We start from the raw sequence: 24,158 nt of genomic DNA, 5'->3' as shown, positions 1-24,158 counted from the left end.
TGATCATAAGTAAGGAGAAAATGGGAAAAACATCAAACCTACACATAAATGCCAGTAACTTTTAAAATCTTTACGCCAGATTTGTTTGTAAGAGACTAACATTAGAGTTTCAATACTTCTCATAAGTAACCAAAATCCCTTGGCTGGCACGGTAAAATGAAACCATGCCAGGTTGTTCTCAAAGGGCCAAACACACCTAAACAGTTAAAATGCTGACAATTAGAAACAATTATTTTTTTTTTTTAACGTCCTGTTCTTTGTTCCTTCCTCCCTTCAATCTAAAAAGTCAATACAGGGGCGCCTGGGTGGCTCAGCCAGTTAAGCCGCTGCCTTTGGCTCAGGTCATAATCTCAGGGTCCTGGGATTGAGCCCCTCATTGGGCTCTCTGCTCGGCAGGGAGCCTGTTTCCCTCTCGGTCTCTGCCTGCCTCTCTGCCTACTTGTGATCTCTGTTTGTCAAATAAATAAATAAAATCTTAAAAAAAAAAAAAAAAGTCAACACAAAGCCAGTCAGGTTCACACAGTCTTACGTAAAAACTGAGAGGAGGGGAGTACCACGTGCAGAGTGTATTTAAGGCGATACAGATAGTTTAAATTTTAAAATAGACTTTGAGAAAAGTTTATTCCCACCAGAAAAATATGGCATCTACGTACTACTATAACTGTGGTGGTGACGGTGGGAAATGAGGGCGCAGATATAGAGCCAGCCGCCTGTCTGTGAACGGGTTCTGAGGAAGAACGTGGCAAACCCGCCCCACCAAGCCATGTGCGTGGTGTCAGTGCTAGTGAGGGAAGACGGTGAGTAACAGAATGCGCTTCACGGAACATCAGAAAGCAGTCTAGAAAAAGCACAGGAGAGATGATGGAACCATTTGCAAATGTATTTTTCAGAGACACACATCATCACTGAAAAACATGCACTTCTCAATGCAGTTACATAGGACGAGTTCTCAAATTGTTTGATTCTCATACGATCTCCAGTTAATTACTTGTCAGTCACTCTTTTCTCAATTTGAAAATTTCATGACTAAGACTAAATACCAGCTAATAACAATAAAGACACATTAACCCATTTAAGAAACATGAACTAAATTTCTGAGTTGGTCTAAATCTATGATTAACTTCAACTTTTTGAAGAGTAACAGGATTTTTGTCTCGAGAGAGTGGTTGTTAATAGCCTGGCTCCCATGACAGAAATGTGAAGATAATTTCATTTACTAGTGACTGCGAAGAAGGTGGGATATATTCAGCTTTGGACATTAAGGCTTAAGACAGAAAAAAAAAAAAAAAAAAAACTACTCAAGAGTCCGGGAAACGTATTTCCTTCTACTGATACTAGCCAGTATCATATAGCCATAACAGACGGAAAAGCTAAGTCTCCCAAGAGAGAGAATTTGCTTTTAGCTTTAAACGGCCAGCGTGGAAAACGTAATAAAATAAAGAACACAACTTTTACCCCCTGTGCAGATACAGGATGGCTACTTTGATAAACAGTTGATGTCATTCTGTGTGACTTAGCTCTGAACGATTTCATAGGTAACCCAACAGAAAACCTCCAGCCATATCTGCAGCAGAGGGAACAAGTAAAAATTCTCTAGAATAGAAATCTGCCAATCCTACATCAAGAAGTTCCCTAAGTAACCGTGTGATCTATCCAACAGCCTGTAACAGCAGCCAGGCACGGACTTTGTGCACAGCATTATACATGCTGCTCAACTTCTCGCCTTTCCTAAAGGATTCCCATTCTAGCCCTGACGTGTTCAGTGTACCTGGATATTTTTCTTTGTAAAACCCACACTACAGAGAGGGCCTTTCAATTTTACCTTTCATTAGATGCATGAAGCCCTTCAGAGTAACAGACGTTTCTGAATTGGGGGAAAATCCACTTGCTATCAACAGGTTGCAGCAAATTTGTTCGTCTTTGTTTCATTTCCCTAGAAACATAGGATGTGAAGGAACAGAGCAGCAGGAGGGAATCACAGATGGGAAGGAAAAATGTCGCCAGAGAAGATGAGAAAAATTCATGCTCTATACTGCATTCATCTGTAAAAGATAAAATGTGGTTAAGTTTACTACACAGCTCTTAGGAAATGCAGACCCACACATTTGACACGGCTCGTCGGTTCTGCAATGGGGTAGTAGGAAGACACTTCCACAGCAAATAACCACTGTGACATCGGAGGGCCTTCACATGTGCTATTTATCCTTTTTCCTGGACTAATCGAGACCTTTTATATCATCTAAGCAGATGGATTATTCCTCTGCAGCCTGCCGGCTTAATTCTGTCCAGTCATGCAGGCCGCATAAAGCATTCTGCTGTTATGCAAGTCTGGGGGCAGAGCAACGTGGCAAATCCTCTCTCACACAACAAGAGCGAGGCAGTGCTGAGCTGTGTGCCCGAGGGAGGACGGCACGGGTGAGATGATGACTTTTCCTTAAAGGCCACGCAGTGGGAATAATAAATGAATGCCTTTCAGGTACAGACTAGAGACACAGAATTTGGAGGCAGCCCTGCCCTTCCCCCTGGAGAGCCTCTTGCCCAGGTGCCGGGAGCAGCGCACCTTGTGGGCAGTAAATTGCGCATCCAAGGAATCCCAGCCTGCCCCTGACTTCCTAGCTTCACACCCCCACCCCCCAATCCTGCTGCTCTTCCCACAGGCCAGGGGCTCTTCACCAGCCTGGGTCTGCCCTCCAGCAACGTCTAGAGATGTGGTTGATCATCATGACTGGGTTTGGGTCTGGGGGTGCTAGTGGCCTCTAGGGGGCAGAGGCCGGGGGTGCTGCTAAGTACTCCACAAGGCAGAGAACAGCCCTCTGAAACAGAAAATTACTAGACTCCCAGAATACCAAGAGAAACACAGGACTAGACTGTAAGCCTCTTGGGAACTGCCCTTTAAGGTTTTGGAGAATTCCTCTAGTACCTATTTAGGAAGCCACAGAGTGACCCAAACAATCAAGTCAGAATGTGTAATGACTTATAGTTGTTTCTACAATGAGTCCATTATTTTTAATCCTAAGTGCTCAATGATGGGTAGGACCCAGTGGGCTCTTATGAACATTATTTTGGATTGAAAGCGCAGTGAAGGTTTGGCCCCTACGTTTCAATATGTGGCTGAAATGCGTAGTTGAGAGAGTGGACTTTTGGAGAGAGGGAAAAAGAGAGAGACAGAAGGAGAGAAAGCCTGGACCCATATCCTGTCACCATCTCTTACTAGCATGTGTGACTGTGGCTTATCACCCAGCCTCTCTAAATCTCAAGGTCTTGTCCTTCCAAAGCAGGCTAAGAGGACCTGGCAGAAGGACGTGATGGAAGGATTAAATGAGAGACGGTGTGCAGTGCCTAGTGCAGCAGAAGGAACGAGAGATGGTCAATAAATGTTCCTGTTGTTATTATCAGCTTTGCCAAAGGCTGGCAGGAGAGTACACTGGTTCTCATGTAGTCCCCGAGGAAGAAGTTTGTTGTACAGGAAATCCAGACTAAACAAATACTCAAGTCATCCTGAAGAAAACACTGGTGCTCTGTCTCTCTCGGACAGTTTCCTCAGGGGCCCGCAGTCCCTCCTGGTCCTGACCCTAGTCCAGAGTGGCAACCTGCAGACGAGGCTGAAACAGCAGGCCCCGGGAGAGGCTACTCTGTTTCACAGCATATGCTCTCCCATCAGGAGCAGAAAGCAGATGCTGACAGAAGTCATGGCCAAGGTCAAGGACAGATCATATGAGATGAAGTAGAGTCCACCCAGTTTGGGGACTAATCCAGCTTTTATTTTGTCCAGTCAGTGCCTTGTCCATATTATCACCTCTCCTAGCTCTCTCAGTCTTCTAAAGGTTGAACCTGGAGAGAGATGTGTGTGTATGCGTGTGGGTGTGCAAAACAGACTTCTTTTGCCCTACAAATGAAATGAATGAAATCATCTGGATGGAATGGCTGTGGGGGGGGTGTCCATTTCCTGGCATTCATTTAGAGAATTTAAATCCCTCTCCCAGTAGCATTCTAAGAGCACAGAGAAAGTCAGTCACACGCTTGCACAGATGGACACAACTAATCCATCTTATTTTCTTAAGGTCAAGGGGAATAATGGTGATGACAGAGTTGGAACTCTGACTTCCGAATCCCAAACACACGCTTCCCACCCGAAGGCCGCGCTGCCTTTGTCCTGATAAACTGGAACGAGACCTAGGGAGTCCTGTGCAAACAGTTTCTCTGCGGTGATGTTTGGAAGGAAAGGAAGCTCTTGCTGTTCTGGGAGGCGTTCCAGGCGAGGGGACGGCCTGCACGCTAGAGACCCACCGGCTGGATTCCCATGCTCCCTCCACCACTTAGTCAAGTTGGACAGCTTGGGATGGGGGGGCTCCTTTCCCACACTGTAAAACTGAGAACAGTAACAGCTAACTCAGAAGGTAGTTGTGAAGACTGATGAAGTCACTCCTGGTGGGGTGCCCGGTACACAGAACGTCTCACCTACCAATGGGGCTGACTGTGATGATAATGTACCTTGCTCAGGAACAACAAAGAAGGCACGAAAGAAGGTCAGCCATTTTGTAGTTCTGTCAACAGATCTTACACTCCCAGAAGAGGGCTTTGCATTTGTTCCGTTTTTCTGTTGGGCTTATAAAGTACTTTATAGTAGCCTTGAGGGCTACATTCCAACAGGAGAGGAGTCCTTGCCCATAGAAAACGTTCATTTTACATGTGCCAACAGGAACAGAAGTGACTTTTTTCATTTTCAACAATCAGGAAGGTGTAAGAAATCAAGATCTCTAAAAGTCTCAGCCTGGGCTTCTTCAGGTGAGAAAAAGGGACCAAGAGAAAGGTTACATACCAGAAACTTGACTCTCAACAGATGTTACTGATGTCACATGCACACAAGACTATATGATCCCAGGTGTGTGAAGGGTGGCACCCCCTCTCCACCTCTCCCTTCCCTGCCCTCCCGCCTTGTCCCCTGAGCACACGGTCTGTGCCGGTACCAGTTACAAGAAACTGATGAAGAAAGGATGGTAATAACTCAAGCAAGACTTTTTTAAAGGAGTAAACACATTTTAACAAATAAACTGGAACAGCTTCCCATGGAAAAGTGCTCCAAATTAAACAGTGTCAGCAAAATTCCAGCCGACCAAAAAAGTCTTCAGGAGGATGGATTTCGGCCCGACAGGCAAACAATACTATTTGATTTACTGAAAAACATTCTCTCAAAGGCAATAGATTCTCTCTTTTATAGACAACCCTGTTCCTATTCTGGTCGTGACACTCATAACTCTTTCACTCCTAGAACCTGCTACTCTTGGCAAGCGCCCGACCACCGCAGCTGCGAGCAGCACAGATTGGTCCTCAAATACGAAGCAGGTGGAGCGATTCTCCTGTCACTGGTAAAGCCTCCAAGGACTGCTAACTGCCAAGCATCAGTCCTCGCTCTCCCTAAAAATAACACTCCTGCGTCCAGACACAGTGCTGAAATAACAGGCTGAAGGAAAACATTTTCTTATCAGAGAAACGGTAGTTCCTTAACATATGAAATTTCGGCAAGAACAACTTCAAAGGGCAGAGGTGAAAGTCTGAAATACCTGAAATGTCATCTAGTTTCTGGAAAGTGCCGAGTGCCAGGGATAAAGCATCCTGGTGCTGAGGAAGCTTTCTGTACAGCAGGCTCTGACTGGTTAGGGCTGGTCTAAAACGTCAATGGACGGCTCTGCCGGAGGCTGCTGCAGATACCCCGCGGCTGAGCTGAGCAGCTGCAGGTGCCCTCCCTGCCCCAGAGACACCTGCTCGGCAAGAGCCGGCACCGTCGCCACCGGGTACTCACCATACTGTCGAACTCGACAGAACCCACTATCCGTGACACCTCGTCAAACTCCTCGGGAGACATGGGTAGCAGGTTGTCTGTGGTCTGAAGTCGAGAGGGGTGACTAGAATGGGGAGAGAGGAAAAGGAAATGTTAACACTGAGATCGTGAACATGGTGGTGCCAGCTTGGACATTTCGTCTTCAGCCTGTGACGGAACTGTCACTGGAGATCTTTACTTTGGCTCAGGGCATCTGCTCGTGCACGACATTTGGAAAAGTACAGTTTGCAGGAGGTTCCTGTCCCCAGCCCAGCCCCTTGGGAAACGTCCAGGACTCTAGAGACGTGAGTGAGAAGTAGCCAGACTTGGGACCTGCGCCGCTCCTGCCTGGTTAAAGGTGCGGGCGAGCGCGGACAGCGCGTCACCCTGCGAGGCCGATGCCTCGGGGCTGAGAAGCTCCAAGCTTCCAAGCTCCGGAGGAGTGTCTGGGGAGTCCCTCATCCCTACCTTGAGGTTTGTATGCAGATAAAGCTGCTCCAGAGTGTTTTTACATGAAGACTACATCCATTCACCCCAAGACAGTGTTGCGGGCCAAATAACTGACAATGACTTTTCCAAATTTTTTTCTACCTTTTATAAAATGAAACAACAAAATAAAAGCAAGCGAAAAAAATGTATCTCAATCACCACTTTGGCCTTTCCTCGATTGAAAAGAACTACTTTCTCACTGTGATCCATTTTTGTTCATTTTATTTATACTTTTCCAAAGTATCAGTTGGGGGGGTACTTAAATACAACCTTGGGTGGTGATGGTGGTGTTTAGGGTTTTGGGGGTTTTTCTGTTTGTTTGTTTTGTTTGTTTTTATAAAGGCAGTAAAATTCTGATAGGCAGTGGCACCAGGATCTCTAGTTAGGATCTTTCCAACAAGTCCAACTTTGGTGGCAGCAGCAGCAATTACAATGAGAAAGCAGGAGCGGGGCGGGCCTGTGGTTTTTAAACATGGCTCTCTTCTGTGTTCACTTACACTTCAGACACAGAAATCAACTCTGTCTTGATGTATCCAGTTCCTTTAGGGCCATCGAGTTCCATTGGTTCTGGGGCTAGAAGCAAACACATCAGGTACAACTTTCTGTTAGCAGGATTTACCCAAGGACAGATGATCAATGTTCTCTTTGATCAGAATTTTACTGTTTGCCCTAACAGTCAGGTTAGGGTCCTGTAGCATTATGGGGCTGTGACTTCCCTGCCTGGATCACCTCAAATTCTGGTGGGAATGCAGAAGCAACCTAGAGGGGAAAGTCGAGGACCTCAGAACAGAAGTCAAGCTGCAGGCTCTCTCCTTCCCAGGCTTGAAATCCTACAGAAGCTGGAGCACAGAATGTGCAAAGCTGTATCTGGGTTAGTGGTCCTAGCCTGGCTGGTACGATATATGCGGCTGGCAGGGTACAGCTAGCGGCATCTTCTTCCCAAAGCAACTCTGTGGATATTGAGATTTCTGGTTCTGGAACATAAAAACTCTGTTGGCATGTTCCAAACCAGAGCACCTAATGTGAAAGTTCTCAAATGCATTTGGTAAAGAAGAAGCAGGAGACCTGTTCTAAGCTCAGGTCTGCTCCTAACAACAATCACTAGGAATAATATGATCTCATAAACTAATCAGATCACCCTAAATGAATAGTTTTGTTTCTCCTGGGCCTTAGTTTTCCCAATTTTAACAGGAACAGGCTGGTATCAATCAGTTGGCCATGGTGTTCCCACCTTTTACCACTCTGCATGTGGAAAAATAACGTAATAAATACACAAGACCAGAAATGGATTTTGTCAACACTCCTAAAACACCAAATTCTTTGTTCATTTCTTACTGTATCAGGCCAAATAACATGTTATATTTCAGCTATGCTGGTTTATACCATCTTTAGAAAGCCTGCTTACAGCAATTCAAAAGAAAGTGGGGAGTTAATGCCGCAGCAAGGGTGAAGCTTGCGTAGGCGCCATGCACTTCCAGGAAGCCAAGGGCGGTGTGTGCTATTAAACCCCGGCTCCAGCAAACCTGTGGGCAGAGAGGAAGTGAGAACCTCCTCATACCAGGAATGGGCGAACTGTGCTATTGCTCATAAGGGTGGTGACCATTCACTCCCCCACCTACCTTCCTTTGGCCTGGAGTAGTATTTCCCAAAGGCATGGTCTTTATCAATATTCGGATACAGATACTTCAGGGGATTCTCTGGAATATTTTCGGCAGCCATAACTTTGTAATTGCGAATAATATCAGGGAAAGTAACAGCAGAAAGTTCTTTCTTCGTGTAGGGCTCAACGGCATGGAAGTGAGGTTCTAAAAAAGAAGATCCAAGTAAGTCCCATGGACTAATCCCAAAACAACAGAGAAGAAAAGCAAAACATTGCAGAGTTCATGGATTTGAGCAAACCTGGTAAGAACTAATCACGATATAGGTCTTATAATAAAACATGTTGCTTCATTTCTGAATAAATCAGAATCCTTTCTGAGAAACAAGAAACATAAAGACAATGCAACAACACTGCCCTTGTCATTATTTACTGAGATTGGTAAACCTGGCAATAAGAGGTTTATTAAACATCTTCAGTAGCCTGCATCTTCAAGATGTCCCCACCTGTGGGCAGCTAGAGAAATACTAACTGGATCTTCCTGGCTCAAGCCAGCCACAGATTAAGTTAATAAAAAATAAGCTCACTCTCCAGTTGCTTTTCTTTTCAGACTGAAGATTGTAATTTTTTACTAAAATAATTAATGCAATACCCAGAAACCAATTTTTGAAACAAAAAAATGATCCTACTTGCTACTTTTTCTTCTAATCCTTAACGCAATAAACCCCTTTAATTTACTCGTGGTTTTACTCCCAGACGTCAATTGAATGCCGCCTCCTGACTGACCCAGAAGCTCACTTTTGGGTGCACACATTCCGGAGGCTGCCGTACGGGTGCTGCAGGGACTCTGCCCTAATGTGCAGGCTGCCAGCGTCCCAGAGGTCTGGAGCTGCTGTTGCCCCGCCTAAGCTTTCTGGATGCCAAGGACCTCAGCTCTGCCTCCGGCTTGACCAGCCTCCATCGCTCACTTAGCTTGGAAAAGGCACTACTGGAGAAGATGGACAAGGCCGCTTCTGACATCTACCGCCTACCCTTGACCCTAATCCCAGCCTTCCTCAATTTTCATTAGGAGAAAAATAAAAATAGGGGCGCCTGGGTGGCTCAGATAAGCCTCCGCCTGCGGCTCAGGTCATGATCTCAGCGTCCTGGGATCGAGCCCAGCATGGGCCCTCTGCTCAGCGGGGAGCCTGCCTCCTCCTCTCTCTGCCTGCCTCTCTGCCTGCTTGTGATCTCTGTCAAATAAATAAATAAAATCTTTAAGTAAAAAAAAATAAAAAAAAAAAATAGAACTGAAGTATGCCCCATTTTCGCAACTGTCCCCTGAAGGCAGGAAAGTCACTGGGTTCCCTCAGCTCCCCCCGAGCGCAAACTGAGAGTAAGTGCGGAAAGGACCGTGTCTACCGTGTCCTCTCCGAGGCTCGGCCTTCTCCCCGGACCCTGCTGCAGGGTGCGGCGGTGCTGGGCGTCTTTCCGCCGCAAACTCATCTAAGGAAACGCGAACACCCGCGACAACAAAGCCAGACTTGCCCCTGCTCAATTTGCACGCAGGGCCGGGGGCCAAGGGCAGTGCGGGGCGCGCAGGACCCCTGACCTGGAGCCTGCCGGGGGCTGCGCGCCTCCAGGGGGCCTCCCCGCGCGGCCCTGGGGGCACAGGCCTCCACAAAGTGGGTGTCCTCGCCCTATAGGTAGCAGGCGGGACAGAGAGAGCAGCACTCGGCCTCGTCTGTTTCTCACCCGTCACTTCCACCCGGGCAGTGACCCACGAATATTCCTGGCGACGTATCACACCCTCTTGGCGACGCTCAGGGGGTGGGTTTGGCAGCCATTGGGCTGTGGCCGCACCGCGGCTGCGCAGGGGACCCGAAGGGGAGGGGGGGCCCGCGGGGTACGCATGCGCGCAGGCTCACCTCCTCCGTTCTGGGGGCGCTCCACCCACGTGAACGTGATGGCGCCTTCGCGGCAGCTCTCGCTGAAGCGCAGCAGGAATGTCCCGGGCTGCTGGTCCTTCAGCAGCGCGCGCTCCCGCTCCTTGCTGATGAAGCCCACGATACACCTGCGTGGGGACAGAGAAACAGGTGGGCTGAGCGTCGGCTTGGAAACCAGGTCGATTGCGGAGACCCGACGGAAGAACCGAGGTGAAAATGTGGAGCCCGACCGAGGTGCGGGAAATCGCCCGCTTCGCCACTTCCGGTAGCGCTTGGCCTGTGCCTGGGCCTGTGCCTGTGCCTGTGGAAGTCCGAGCCCGTCATCCGCACCGGCCGGGGGATGCTGCGGACGGTCCGCACGCACTGGCTGCGCAGGGGCCCGGCGTGTCTACTTGAGGACCCTTTGTTTCCCGTGATTTTTAAAGGCCGTGAAAATGTCCGAGTTCCTGCATGTTTCGTACGGGAGATGAAGGCTCGGACGATGTCCTTCTATGTTCTACCACTTCTGGTAAAGTTAAAGCCTTTGCTGAAACAGCAACTGCCCCTGGCAGTAAGTCAGGTAAAAACCATTGACTGAGGTAAAAAGGGTTTTCTTCCTTCCTAGTGGCAATACAGTAAATCAGTGCTTAAGAAGTTTTTGTTCAATGAGTGAATGCACGAATGGCACTCAAAAAATCCCGTTTAAGTGTTGAAAATACCTATCTATAGATTATGAAAGTGTAAATTTAATCTGATGAGGTTCCACTATCATGCAGCCCTGTCAGGACAGCCCGGAAGCATCCATTCCTGAGACGCTCGCAAGTCTTGTTGAATTGTGAGGCCTGTCCAGGTCAGGTGGGTCTTGGACTTGCAGTAGGAGCCTGTGCTAAAATTACGTTTAAAAAATAAATTGATCGATGGCCCTTACCCATCATTCCAGAGCGAGAGCAGGTGTTTTTTAATGAGTTCAAGGATGCTTTCAATCCAAAGCCAGAAGGGAAAATTTTTATCATTTATGTTTTCCTGCAAGTGTACAAATGCACACATTAGGAACAAAGAAATTCAAAATCGTGAATTATCATGCCTCTTCCCACCATCAGATTTTAATTCTCAAAGCGTGACCAGCTGCCAAAACTAACACCACCCCCACTGAGCCGCCCCTCCCCTTACACAGACACTGCTCGCTCGCTCTGTCCCAGGCCAGGCTCTGCTTCCCTCTCTAAACTGTAGTGAACCAGCCAGGGAACGACCTCCACAGTGAATCACAGAACAGAAGCTGCCCTCCTGCTAGTAAAATCCAGTAGCGTGAGCTTGTCAGCACTGTCTGGCCACTCCAGAGGGGTCTTATTACTCCCTCCAACTGGTCGCACTGCTGGAGCAGGCTTGGGGAAACTCATCAGCATCCAAGCCGGCCCAGACCACGCACTTCTCATGGGCGGGGCTAAATGCTGCCAGGCAAGGGACTGCTGTGGGTAAACGGAAGGCTCACTTCAGATAGAAAGAATGTTATCACACACGCAGGAGCTTCCTGTCAGACTCACACTTGGAGACTGACCTTCTGCACTGAAGGAAAGTAAACAACCTGCCCCCGGGTTTCCCCGGGCCAGGGGCAAACATGCCAAAATAAGCACAAAGATAAGTAACTACCACAGCAAAAAACAGGAGAACCTCAACAGAGAGCGAGAACTCAGAGTGTAGAAAACCCAAACAGTACCCACCTTACAGAACCTTGTCCATGGAATGAGACCATCGGGGCCAGCATTAGGACCTAACCAAATAAAAATAAGCTTTTTCAGCAAACAGAAATGGACTCTGAAGCTTTTCTTAGACTGGCTAACCAAGATGGCTCTTGTGTATCCTCTCAAAGAGCTAACACCCAGAAGAGAAAGACTATGTATATGGTTGATACTCTGAGACACACTGATGCTAATTAATTGTACTTTCTGGAGAAGCCTTTATTTGGTCCCTGTCCTATGCAGTATCCTCTCCCAGGGCCGCCGCCTCCCTCCTCAGCAGGCTTCTCTCCCACAGGTCCTTCGGAGCTTTCTCAAGCTTCAAACCAAGACCAAGATCACCCCTAGGTGATCTATTTCACTGACACTTGACTGTCCAAGCTTATTTTGGATATTATTTGGGCATTTGCCTCAGCCTTTCTCCAAACAGGACATGGGCTGAGGGAGGCCGATATAGGTCAAAAGCCAAGTGGGAGACATGAGAGAGGGGAAGGAGGCTGAGGGGTTCTCCTCTTCACAAATTAAAGCAGCCCAGGCCATCAAAGGTGTGAGCCTGTCATCTCTCTTTGGAGAGAACCACAAATAAGCCATTATAGGCAAAAAATATATCTGTCTTAATTCTCACCAAATAAGGAAATGGAATAAGGTGATTTCTTACATCTTATTAAATGGTGTAAGACCCCCTACTGTGACAGCGACATGGCCACAAGAAGGCATACTGAGCTGCTTGGTTAGGAGGAGGCTTCTGGTGTTTGCAATATACACAATTCTTCATATAGAAAGCAAATTTGGAAAAAAAAAAAGTTGCCTGTGGATTTTTAAATAAATAGTTCAGATACTCTCATTCATTGAAGATTGAGGCTAGTTGGTCTTTGATTTCCTTTTGTGGAAGACTAATAAATCCATGACATTAGCTATTGAAGAGGAATTTTCTATCATGGCCTGGACACTGAGACAAGAGCCTTGGGTGTACCCTATGGAGTAGGTGGCCCAGGACCTTACCTATTTTCACTATGCTGGGGACTTACTTTTTTCTCATTTTTAGGTTAATAAGACTTCATTTTTCTCATCAAGGAACTTCTTTTAGCCACAACTAATATATTATATAATTCAAAAATATTTCCCTTAGAACCTGCTCAGTAATGTTAACAAGAAATAATTGGGAAATGATTCTTTTTAGTTTTTTTTAAATTAAAAAATTTAACCTACTTCTGAGGTGAGCTGTAATTCTCATTTAGCTGTAAAAAGCTGCAGCTGGGAAAGCCAACCGACTTTTTTTTTTTTTTTTTTTTTTTTAAACACTCTTCTACCTTGATCAAAATAGAGAGAGCAAAGAGGGGAAAGGAACAAGTCCAGATATTTTTATGAATTTAAATTTTCTAATATGGAGAAAATTCCTACCGAGTAGTTTCTCTCCCAGCATGTTGAGCTGGTCCACATTGAGACCTCTTTTGGTGACAGAAGAAAACTGCCAGCTGAGCACCTCCGAGAGCTGAGACCATCGTGCACAAGGTGGGTTCAGGAAGAAGGACAGATTCTAGAGAAAAAAATACCTAAAAGCTTAGGCCGTCAGTCCCAAGTAAGGCCCTCAGACCCAGATCTGTCCCGAAGTTCAGTTCTAGTTTCTGTGATACACACAAGTTTTCACAGAAGAGAAACACGATTGATTCTCGTTATTTGGAGGGTCACATTTGTGAATGCAATCTACTCATGCAAAGTTACTTTAACCCCCAAATGGCTCCTTGTGGCACTTCTGGAGTCATCTGTGGACACCATGAATAAAGCGGTGAAAGACTGGAGTCACCTGACATGGATGTTTCCAGGAGAATCAGACTACGCAACTGCCTTCTTGTTTCAGCACATACCACAAGCAAGTGTCCTTTGCCTTTTGGGTTTTTTTTCTGTTCTTTAAAAATTTCATTTTTAAAATGGTCACAAGGATAGCACTACGGTGCCACCTGATGTTCCTAAGTGCAAGATGGCCACCACGGGCCTCACGGAGCAAATACAAGCACTTAGATGCGCTTCATTCAGGCATGAGCTACAGTGCTGCTGGCCTGAGCAAAATGTGAATGCAAAAACAGATGTGTTAGAGAAGGCATCTTTAAACAGAAGCATACAAGGCCACATATCGATAGGTCCAGTAGCCATCATTCAGCATTTGCTAATTCAGTGTTCAAAGTGACTTTCAAGAACGTAAGTGCCAAAAAAAAAAAAAAAAAAAAAAAGAAAAAGAAAAGAATGTAAGTGCAGGGAATAATGAGAATCAGCTGTACTTAACAGTGAGTATGCACACTTAAGAATGGAGCGTGCAGATTTAGCAGATATATACACTTTCTTAAGAAAAGCAATAAATCAAGTCTTCCACAGTAAAAGTCATAGGAAATCTATTGCCTGAGCTTATTCCTACAGAAGGAAAACCACACTTCTCATTTCTAATATATATAGGTGCTTCCCTTTTCCAGAATTACTGAAGGTCCTTAATGAAAGCACTTGTTATGTCACTTTTCTCTCAACTTCTGGCCCTGAGGGGCACTGTGAGATATGCAGAAACCACATGATGGTTAGCGCCTGAGCAAAAGGAGATGAGTTTTCCATACCCGGGGTTCTGTCACCAGCATGTTGTACCACAGGATGGAGGCCCAACCACTCGGCAGCTGGCTGACGTTGGAGATCACCACGACGGGCAGAGAGGTCGTCTAAAAATGGTAAAGGCCTTGAAATCATTCGAATCACAGAAGTATCACCTGAAGACCACTGTGTAGCCTTAAAACTAAGCAAAGGGTGATTTGCAGATTTGCATGTATTTTATATTTGAACACTAAAAATGGAAAGTTAACTTTTGTCCGTAGCTTATTTTTCATTCTACCATTCAATTAAGAAATAAGTCTCCTTGCCTCATGTAATAGTTTAACATAGGACACCTCAACTAGGACATTTAGTTTGCAGCTTTTTAAAGCTGAATTCGGTTCTTTAGCTTCCTGAACCATTCAGTTAACATCAAGATAGTATTAGCTGAGAAAGATCTTCCTTTTTAGCAATTAAGTCAATATGTCTAAAACAAAAACTGAGAAATAAATAAAATTTCCCAGGTCTGACCATGTAAGTCTCACCTCGAGGTCAATGACCAAACCAGGCTGGCACAGCTGGGTCTCAAAACTGAGGGAGTGAAGCTCTTCAGTAACGATGAGAGGGCCCTTCGAAGAGAGACGGGAAAAGAGAAAAAAAAAGGAATACAGTGATTCAGTCACACATCCTGCAACTTTCAGGGACCTCATAAGGACTAAAAAGGGCTGCAGAGAGCCTGAATGCCAACCAACCAAAGGCAATTCAGAAAAAAAATTCCCATTTTCACGAATGTACCCCAGGTTCAATTATTGTATCTCCGTGTTCTCTTAAGGACAAGATTTCTGAAAGCCTGGCCAGGGTTACAGATTAACGGAAAAAATGTCAGTAGGGAAACAGAAGCTTCTCATGGGTTTCTTGGTAAGGAGAAGCTTCCCGGCTCTCAGCCGCCCTGCCTGCTGCCCCGTCCGGCTCCAACCCCGGGCGAGCCGGTGGAGCAGACACGTGTTCCAGGTGGGATTAGTTACTGGAAGGACTGAAATGCAGAAGCCTGGCAGGTCAGAAAGTTCCCGGTGTAGAAATATAACAGTTTTCTAAGTGGCTTCATACACATTTTCTCCTGGGAGCACCACAGCAACTGAGAACAGGAGAGAAGCAGCCGCTCTCTCTGCTCACAGGAGCGGAGCTGGGAGGTCACGGTGAGAGTGAAGGCGAAACCAGGGCTAAGCGGGGTCCGTCCCACTCTTCCACGCAACCTCTGCTGGGTGTGGTTGCAAGGCCCGCCTGCTACGTGGGCACAGAGCCTGAAATCGTTCCATACCAAACCAACTCCAGACATTCTGTCCTCTGTCCACAGTTCAGTTTTTAACGCATTACAGTCATCCCTCCTCCCCGGGGATCTGGCTGTAAAAAGGAAACGGTCAGAACGACGCTGCCTCTGGGTAGAGAATGCAGGGGTGAGAAAACCCTCTTGCCAGGCTTCAGTTTTCAGCACGGCAGTCCCCAAACCAGCCTCTAGTTCCAGCTCACACAGTAATTCCTATGTATCCTTAGCTGTATCCTACAAACTCCCTGGGATCCATTTTCTTTGCATGTGAGATGTGAGTAGCTCGGGAGCCCGCTGGGAGGGCCCAGCGACATCGTGTGCGAAATCATCTGACAAACAGAAAGCGTGAAGGCAGTGGGTTTTTTACTGGTATCACAGATACACTGTGTCTCAGAGCTCATCCTTTCCCCTGCGGGAGAGGACCCCTCTTTGAGGTGCAGGGGCACTGAGCCAACCTGCCTGGACACACCCACCTCTTAGAGACCATTCAAAACAGAAAAGGACTCACCTCGTTAGTTCTGGTGCCAGCATTTTTCTGTTCCTTCAGTTGCTACAGAACAAGAAACCACCTTAGTAAACGGCATGATAATGCTCACAGTTGCTATTTTCATCTACAAATCAGAACGAAGTCACGGTTCAGAAAGAATAAAGGATGTGAAATGATTTTCAGAGTGCAGAACAAGACATGAAATGACCCCTGTGTGGGGTCCTAAGCCTAAGTGCCCCTTTCCAGCACCCGGAAACCATGCGGACACACGTGAACATGGAAGGATCCCAGGAAATCACAGCCTGCTCCCTTCCCCCTGTGCCAGCTTTTCTGAAGGATCCCCCTTAACTTTCATTAACTGCTTCATCCCCGCCCCCACCCTGCTCAGGGCACAGCTAAGCCTGCCCTCAAGAGGACTTCAATCCCTGAGGTTTTAATGGAAGCATTCTGGAGCTCTGAGAGCAGCTCTGGGCATGTGCGACCCCCACGTCTGGACTGAGGCTCTCATGTAAGGTCTAGCTTCGTGAACTATGAATTTGCCGGCTTATGGAACTGTTGCCAGTGACCCTACCTGCAGGTTCCAGCCCAGGGAGCACACCAGGGTCAGGGACAACATGTCAGAACCACCTCACAGAGGCAGGCAAAAGGCACTTAAAATCCCCTGCGGGACTTCTGTGGCCTGGCGGGATGGGCCGACTCCGCTGGAGACAAAGCGGTGGGGGCAGTGGTCGGGGCAGTGGTCGGGGGCAAGACCGCCAGGAAGGAGAAAGTGAATAATGGGCCAAGGAGAGACTCCGGGGGTCTGCCACACCTGGAGCAGGGAGAAGGAGCAGGCAGGATGTGGGGGCAACAATCAGTGATCCCTGAGGTCGCAGAGGCACCAGGCACAGGTCCCTCACATGTACACTGGGTTATGGAATGTTTCGCCGAGACGGCTGTGCCCCAGCAAGTATCTCTGGAGAAGAGACTGGCAGAGCACGGGCAGAGCGGGCCTGAGGTGAGGAGGAGGAATGAAGATTCAGCGTGAAGTCAGCGGCCACACACTCTAGAAAGCCTTCTCCAGGGCTGTGTCCACATCACACAGCGAACCGGGTGCCCCTGCATTGAAGATGGGTCCTACCAAGCCACACACAACCCAGAGAGACGGGAAAGCTGGTCTCCTACCAGGTGCCGGAACTCCGCCGCCAGACTCCCGTTGGTGGACTCCTCCATGTTCATCACCTTTGTGTGCGTGCCCAAAATGTTGAACTTCCTGAATCTAGACACGGAGCAGAAGTACTTAAGAGGCTTGGAACTTCTAAACAAACAAAGACAGTAAAATCCAGAACAAGGTGCTTAACATACCCTTTTACTGTATTTCTCTCACTCACATCTCTGAAAAAGAAACACACACATATATATAAAATCATGTATGTGCATTTAAATTTTGAGATGAGCTTTAACAAAGACGCAGAAGTATACAATAGAGTAAAAGACCATACAAAATATACACCTGTGGGCTTTCTGTCCTTTCACTCCTCGCCCCCCACCCCCGAATTGACCCACATGAGCTCTGCCAAGGATTGCTGAGTGACCTTGGGCAAATAAACCATCAGGCCTCACGTCTCACTTGTAGGATGTGGTGCTGCCGGCGCCCACCTTGCAGGACGCCGAGAGTGGTGAGCTAGACCACGGGTGCAAGGGCACGAGCGCACCCTCTGCAGATGTCAGTAAGCTACGTTTCCGGCTGTTTCCTGAGCAGTTGCCCGCCTTTTGTGAGGCCCCAAGCTATGCGCGCGCAGCAGAGAGCCGTCGCAGCTGTGCGATTAGGGAACTTCCAGCATGACAGCCAAATCCTTCTTTTTAGTCTCTCTGATCCTTAATGCTTTTATGAAAGGACCAGGATAGTCAGTTATTTGGAGGAAACGGTCAAGTTTAAGTTTTAAATCTGAGGTTCAATCTCGAGCAGCCTGGCCTCTTACATCAATGCCATGCTGACTCTGTCACGTTCTGGGCTCCCAGATACCCGTCAGTAGAGGCGGAGCCCAGACATCATTAGCACGCTCACAGTGACATGGAAGTCATTAACACGCTCACAGTGACATGGGCCAGCGACCTTTCCTAGCTCAACAAGAAGCTCAGCATTGCTGTGAATGACAATCACCATTAGTGAGTGACCAACTGTCCCCAGTTCTGGGGTGGGGGGCGGGGGGGCGTGGAACTTAAAGAAAAAGGAACAGCATGATAGTGCCTCATCAGAGCTAAGAAGAAAACCCAGAGTGGAACAGAGAGAAAGGACCAAAGAGCAGTAACAAACCAAAGGAGAGACAGAGCACAGTGTAACGGCCACAACATCTGCCACTTTTCCTTTCAAGAGATACGAGTGTATTTCCCTGTCCCTGGAACCTTCCAGGTGACTCCGACTGGGATCTGCCCACAGAATGGTCAGGAGGGATTGCCGCATAAGCTCCAAGTCTCACCCCCCCACGCATCGCACGTGGCTATTCTTACCCACCCGGAATGCCGTCCCCATGCAAAAAAGCCCAGGTTAGCCCCTTGAGAACCCCGCGGAGAAGGGCCCAGTTATCCCAGCCAGGACCTCAGACACTGGACACCCCCAGCAACAATCAAGCTGATCCAGACCAGAAAGGCCACCCACAGTGCACAGAATAAGAGAAATAAGCTTTTGGGTTTTAAGCCTGATGTTTTGGGGTGATGTGTTAAGCACCAAAAGCAGCCACACAGAGAAACCACAGCTGATGGCAGGAAAGACAAAGGCGCAGAGCACAGCGCAGAACAGTATTAGCGGAAAGACACAACCCCGGAGGAAGATGACTTGCATCATCATAAATGGTTTTGAAACTTGCTAAATGAGTACGTTACACACACACTAAAGCATTAAAAATATCAAGGGGTGGGGGCCCCTGGGTGGCTCAGTGGGTTAAAGCCTCCGCCTTCGGCTCAGGTCATGATCCCAGGGTCATAGGGCTCTCTGCTCAGCGGGGAGCCTGCTTCCCTTCGCCCCTGCCTGCCTCTCCGCCTACTTGTGATCTCTGTCTGTCAAATAAAAAATAAAATCTTTAAAAAAAAAATCAAGGGGTGGGGGCAGGGCGGGAGCCAGCGGTTAGTTCAGGACTAGTCCAGGTCTAGCGTCCAAGGGCAAATGGGATAGGACTACTCCGTTTAGACCCCTGTGAGAGCTCCTGCCCACCCCTGGGTCCCTGCTGTTGGGACAAGGATGGATCCAGCAGGCCCCACACAGTCTCTGCAAAATGCTGTCAGCTGTGTTCCAGAAACAACCCACAATGGCTGCAGAATCACTGCATCAGACAGTCCTTAGCCTGGTGCAAGCCCAAGGGCCCCTCCTCTTCGGGGCTGGCCTAGGAGGAAGGAGGGGTGGCAGGCCAGGCCCAGTGCTTCGAGACTTGATCAGTACAAGCTCACAGGCATAAAACACACCCATTCTTCCATTTGTTTATAGTCTGAGAAGGCACCAGCTTGCTGCTGTCAGCTCTAGGCAAGGCTCCCAGTGTCCAGAATGGGAGCCATCAATTTAAAGCTCCTGCCATCATGCAGAAAATAGCCCTAGCGCATCAGTCCATGTCCGGTTAACAAAACCAGCATCTTGATAGTGTGTGTATCTTAGATAATATAAAAGATATCTTACTTATCAAATAAGACTTTGACTTTCAAATTATAATTCAGCTCTTGCAATTTCACCAGCAGTCTGCAAAGAAAAATAAAAGTCATTATTACTTTAAAAATTATCTATTACAGTCTATTTATTATGCCAACTCCCTATGGGTGGCCATGTCGATAACCTCTGCTCCCTCCAGTTATTACAAACAATAGCATCGACATCCACATATGTCTACTGGGATTTTTTCTAAGTGCATTTGCAGTATAAATTCCTAACCGTGGAATTGCTGGGGCAAAGCTCTAACACTAAATTCTGATAGAAAGAGCAGCGTTTCCACTCCCACCAAGTGTGAGTGAGGGTCCCTGCTTCCCTATACAGCCTTGCCAACACTGGGTTCTATCAAAATTTCTACTTTGGGACAATTATATGGGCAAAAAAGTAGCAAATGTACTTTTTACTAAAACTTGTATCTGATGTTTGTTCTGTTGGGAAAAAAATAACTCTGACCCATAATGAGGAAAGAGAGGGTAGCATCTACGGTCATTCCAGGTGGTGTGGAAAGACAAAGGAAGGACTACGGAAGTTGTGCACGTGTCTTCTCTGAGGAGCTGGAGACCTCCAGCAGGAGCCCCTCGCTGGTCCGCTCCACTTACTGGCGCAGGCGGATGGGACTGCGCTTCTAGTGCCCCTTCTAGCTGTGGGTCCTCGGCGCCCGCGGGTGCTCAGGTGTGATGCTGAAACACCAGCAGCCAGGGAACCTCACCGGGACCTAACTGAGCGGCACCCCAGGAGGAAGGACTATAGCCAGCTCTTTGGAGCCCAGCTGCTCACCAGGAGAAGAACAGCTAAAGAAGTTTGCTATTTGACAGAGAAAGGACAGCCCTAAGTTCTCACATGGCAACACTTCTGCATTTATAATCACGGAGAAAAACAGGTTGCAAAACAACACGTATAGCAGAACCTTAGTTTTTAAAACTAAAATCCTGTAGGTAATATTACATATGTGTGTATGTATGTATCTTTGTATGAAAATATATGTAAATACACACACAGACGCAACTGTATTTATTTCCGTATTTGTGTAGACATGAAGAGAATTCCGGGAGGGAGGACTGCCACTAGGCTGTTTGCCACAGTGATCTACAGATATTTAGATCACAGACAACTCTGAAACACTGAGGAAAGCTATGACCCCATTCACCAGAAAAACGAGTCACGAGTCCATATTCTCACACGCATGTGGTCTCGGGGCTACGTAAAGCCCAGGCTACCAGCTTGTTCTCAGGAGGGCACAAAACTGCTGGGAACTTCTGCGTCTACTAGATGCAGTTTTGCCCTTTTGAATTCCTTTTTACAGTGAATGCACATGACATTTACAGGGGGGAAATCGTGTGTGCGTGTGTGTACATAAGTATCTGTTACATTTCTATTTCTTTTAATAGAAAAGATGGACTCTTAGATATTCTAAATAAGAATTCACATCGAAATGCCTACTGCACCACTGCTTCCTCTAAGTACTCTCCACGACAGTGTGGTGTAGCAGGGGAGGGCGCACACTTCAAGGCGCAAGGTTTCTATCTCATCTTGGTTACCTCAACTTCACGGTGAACTGGACCCCGGTCTTCAAGACCAGAGGCCTCTGAGGATGAGTTGGCATGCAAGGTTGTCTTTCCACCACAAATGAGCTGTAAATTCCAAGAAAAGTGCAGATTAGCATTTCCATTAAGGCTGACGCAGTACCAACAGGAGGCGGGTTAGAGGGCACAGCTGTCCCACATCTCCACTCCGTGTGAGATCAGAGCATGATCTGTGACACCTCTGACAAGCAAAACCCTGAGTTACACGAATTTGCATGAAGAACCGAATTTGCAAAGTAGGCTTCACTGTGGCGATTGCTTTGCAATATATACAAGTTCGGGTCATTATGTCCTACACCTGAACCTGATGAATGTTGTATGCCAATCACATCTCAATTTAAAAATAAAAATAAACGAAAAAAAAAAAGTAATTTCACTGTAGTTGAAAAGGAACCACGTAACACATTGCTTGCTACCATAATTTGAAATGGTATTTCGGGATCCTTTGGAAAACTGTACTTCTAGTAAGACAGTTTGGTAATACTATCTAATAAACACTTCCAAATATGAATTTTCATTTAAAAAAGGATTACATTTGCATTCCAAAACCCAAGGAAATAAATATGCTCGCTATTTCAAAATACAGCACTAAGGTATTGCTGTTTGGACATGAGCCACAGGGAACCGAGGATATTTTTTTTATTATGTCAGGTTAGCACACACACACACACACAAAACTTGCAGTGTGAACTTTATCCTTCTACCCAGTGCATTTACCTACGAAGTATACTTGGAACAACTACTCATGATCAAGGCACTGCACAAGGTCCTTGTGGGGGATAAAAGAGGACAAAGGCACATCTCTGTCTTCCAAGAATTTCCAGTTCGTGTCACAGATGACAGAAATCCACATACAATTACATAATGAATCCAGAATGGGAGAAGAACAAAGACAGAGCCAGGCAGATCCAGACAGGAGCTAACATGTTTGGGAACTCTGGGAAGATTTCACGACAAGACATAAGCTGACACTCTCAGGAGCTTACAATGTTGAGATGAGGTTCAAAGAAGGCGGCTGGGGGCCAGAGGACACAGGAGAGGCACGGCAAAGTGACTGGAGTTGGTGCGGATAAGGTCTGCCTTATGTGTGGGGAAGCTCACCCTGGAGTGGTCAGCTGGGGCCAGGCCGGGGAGTTGGGGCCCAAGTGTCCAGCTGACGGGCTCTGCCTGGATGAGCAGGTGACCAAGAGCCAGGCTGGACACTGCTTGGGGAAGCACAGCGTTGCAGGGGCTGAGAAGGGACATGTTTGGGAGGTGATTGCACGAGTTCGGCAAGAGGATCTGAGAGCCTGAAACTCATGGGGCCTTGGAGTGGGAAGGAGGGGACAAACCGCCCCAGGACAGACTGGCAGGTCTCGGCAGAGACTGGCCCCCGGGGAGGGAGCAGTAGAATGGGTGAGTTACCAGGCTGGCTGGCCACAAGAATGCAGAGCCGCAGAGCGGACGGTACGGACAAGGCATTTAGGAAGAGGTGACCGCCCTAAAACAATTTAACAACATATTAAACTTTTAAACGACCTGAATCACCATGAAATTTCCCCCGAGTAAAGTAACTGCAGAACGTGCAAGCGAGTCCCCTCAAGTCACCTCTGAATGAGCTGCTGGAAAAGGCTGAAGGTGCGGTCCCACAGGCCTTGCTTGTTTTTTGTGATAGGGTCGTGTTCGTAGGTGTATTTCTGTTCCAACTCCTCAAGCTTTTTCAGCTGCTGACGCACCTGCTGCAGACTCTCCGCAACTATGGTGAACCTGGGAAGGGACAAGATTCGGGGACCCCGATCGGAAGCCGCCTCCAAGCCGCCCGGCCCGCAGGGAACCGTGGAAACCGACGAGTGGGTTCCCCAGAGAACACCTGACGTTATCCGTGCGGCCACTCTCTGCACAGAGAACAAGGTTCACGTTGCCATTAGAGAGTATTATTTGGGGGGAAGAAACCAACAGATTTCGGCCCAGACCTGCGGAGGTGGGGCCTGCTGGAGACCTGTGACTTCTGCTGACCTGCACGATGACCGGGACTAAAAGGACAGGCAGGGAGGAGGGCAGAGGCAGGGGACACAGCAAAGGAGATGCTATGACGGGTGATGCGGGAGGCAGCGAGGGGCCGTGCAGGTTGTGTATCAGGACACAGAGGAGCAAGAGAACAGCTTGGAAGCTGGGGAAGCCGCACGGTGAGGGAACGACAGGCCGGGGTCAGGAGGAGGAGAGGGAAGGAAGGTTACCGTTTTACTGAACTGAAAGAAGGTGGCAAAAGCGCTCAATCTAGACACTCAAAATATAAACCACAGAGGAAACTCGTGATTGCTTTCAGGTCCCTCCTTCCTTCCAGTGAAGGGCCTGTGAGCCGAGTCAGGCTGTGCGACTGCGGCTTGACTCCCTGGCGTAGTAACAGAGGAAGATCTTCTCCCAGTGAACACATCTCCTCTGCTTCACGGTTTCATTTCCTGAATCCAGTTCAAAGCACCCAAGGAGCAGCCCTTGGCCATGAAAGGAGAGGCGGGCTGATGGCGGCGGGCCAGTTCCGGGGGATCCTAACCGGGGGCTTCCCAGCTTCCTTCAAACCACGGCACACATGGGAACATGACAAATGACAGCCCAGGGCTTCCCTAGGCAGCAGGAGAGGTTTGGGGGTGGGGGTTAGGGGTGGGCGGGGTGTCACTGGTTCTCAAGGCCCATTGTGGGGGGTACACTGTTCTAACCAACAGAAATTTGGAATACAAGCAGGCAATCCACAGAATACAAATGAATAAGTATTAATTGTGAATTTAAAAAAAAAAAAGCCATTCAGAGAACCTGCTGAGATCTGTGGTCCTTGGGCGCTCGGGAACTGTTGTCACCCCCACTCTGACCCACCACTGCCACCTGCTCTGGTCTGTCGCCCCCCCCGGACGACACTAGAGCGCTCATGGTCACCCGGCTGGCCTTTCTGTCTCTAGTCTATCCTCCAGACTGCTGCCAGAGTGACCGAAGTCAAACAAACATAAAACC

The 24,158-nt window shown here is 47.8% G+C and overlaps 1 protein-coding gene across 2 annotated transcripts in view; it reads right to left on the bottom strand.

Moving 5' to 3' along the window:
* Positions 1–1,316: 1,316 nt before the first annotated feature.
* STAT1 (signal transducer and activator of transcription 1) overlaps positions 1,317–24,158 on the bottom strand; it is a 37,282-nt gene continuing 14,440 nt past the window's right edge. For both annotated transcript variants that reach the window (XM_032860208.1, XM_032860209.1), the window contains exons 9-24: positions 22,764–22,922; positions 21,132–21,224; positions 19,567–19,626; positions 17,265–17,294; positions 17,085–17,178; positions 15,942–15,983; positions 14,655–14,738; positions 14,142–14,240; positions 12,943–13,078; positions 11,527–11,576; positions 10,737–10,831; positions 9,812–9,957; positions 7,927–8,112; positions 6,805–6,880; positions 5,801–5,903; positions 1,317–2,042 (exon numbers count right to left, since the gene is read on the bottom strand). In XM_032860208.1, the coding sequence (XP_032716099.1) occupies positions 2,028–2,042; positions 5,801–5,903; positions 6,805–6,880; positions 7,927–8,112; positions 9,812–9,957; positions 10,737–10,831; positions 11,527–11,576; positions 12,943–13,078; positions 14,142–14,240; positions 14,655–14,738; positions 15,942–15,983; positions 17,085–17,178; positions 17,265–17,294; positions 19,567–19,626; positions 21,132–21,224; positions 22,764–22,922 (1,468 nt within the window). In that variant the 3' untranslated portion in view covers positions 1,317–2,027. The remainder of the gene's footprint in view (positions 2,043–5,800; positions 5,904–6,804; positions 6,881–7,926; positions 8,113–9,811; positions 9,958–10,736; positions 10,832–11,526; positions 11,577–12,942; positions 13,079–14,141; positions 14,241–14,654; positions 14,739–15,941; positions 15,984–17,084; positions 17,179–17,264; positions 17,295–19,566; positions 19,627–21,131; positions 21,225–22,763; positions 22,923–24,158) is intronic.

This window comes from Lontra canadensis, unplaced genomic scaffold, assembly GCF_010015895.1.
Source record: "Lontra canadensis isolate GAN:19392208 unplaced genomic scaffold, GSC_riverotter_1.0 scaffold18, whole genome shotgun sequence".
In the NCBI taxonomy this organism is placed as follows: domain Eukaryota; kingdom Metazoa; phylum Chordata; class Mammalia; order Carnivora; family Mustelidae; genus Lontra; species Lontra canadensis.
The sequence above is the reverse complement of the archived record's forward strand: the minus strand, read 5'-3'. Positions and strand labels throughout refer to the sequence as shown.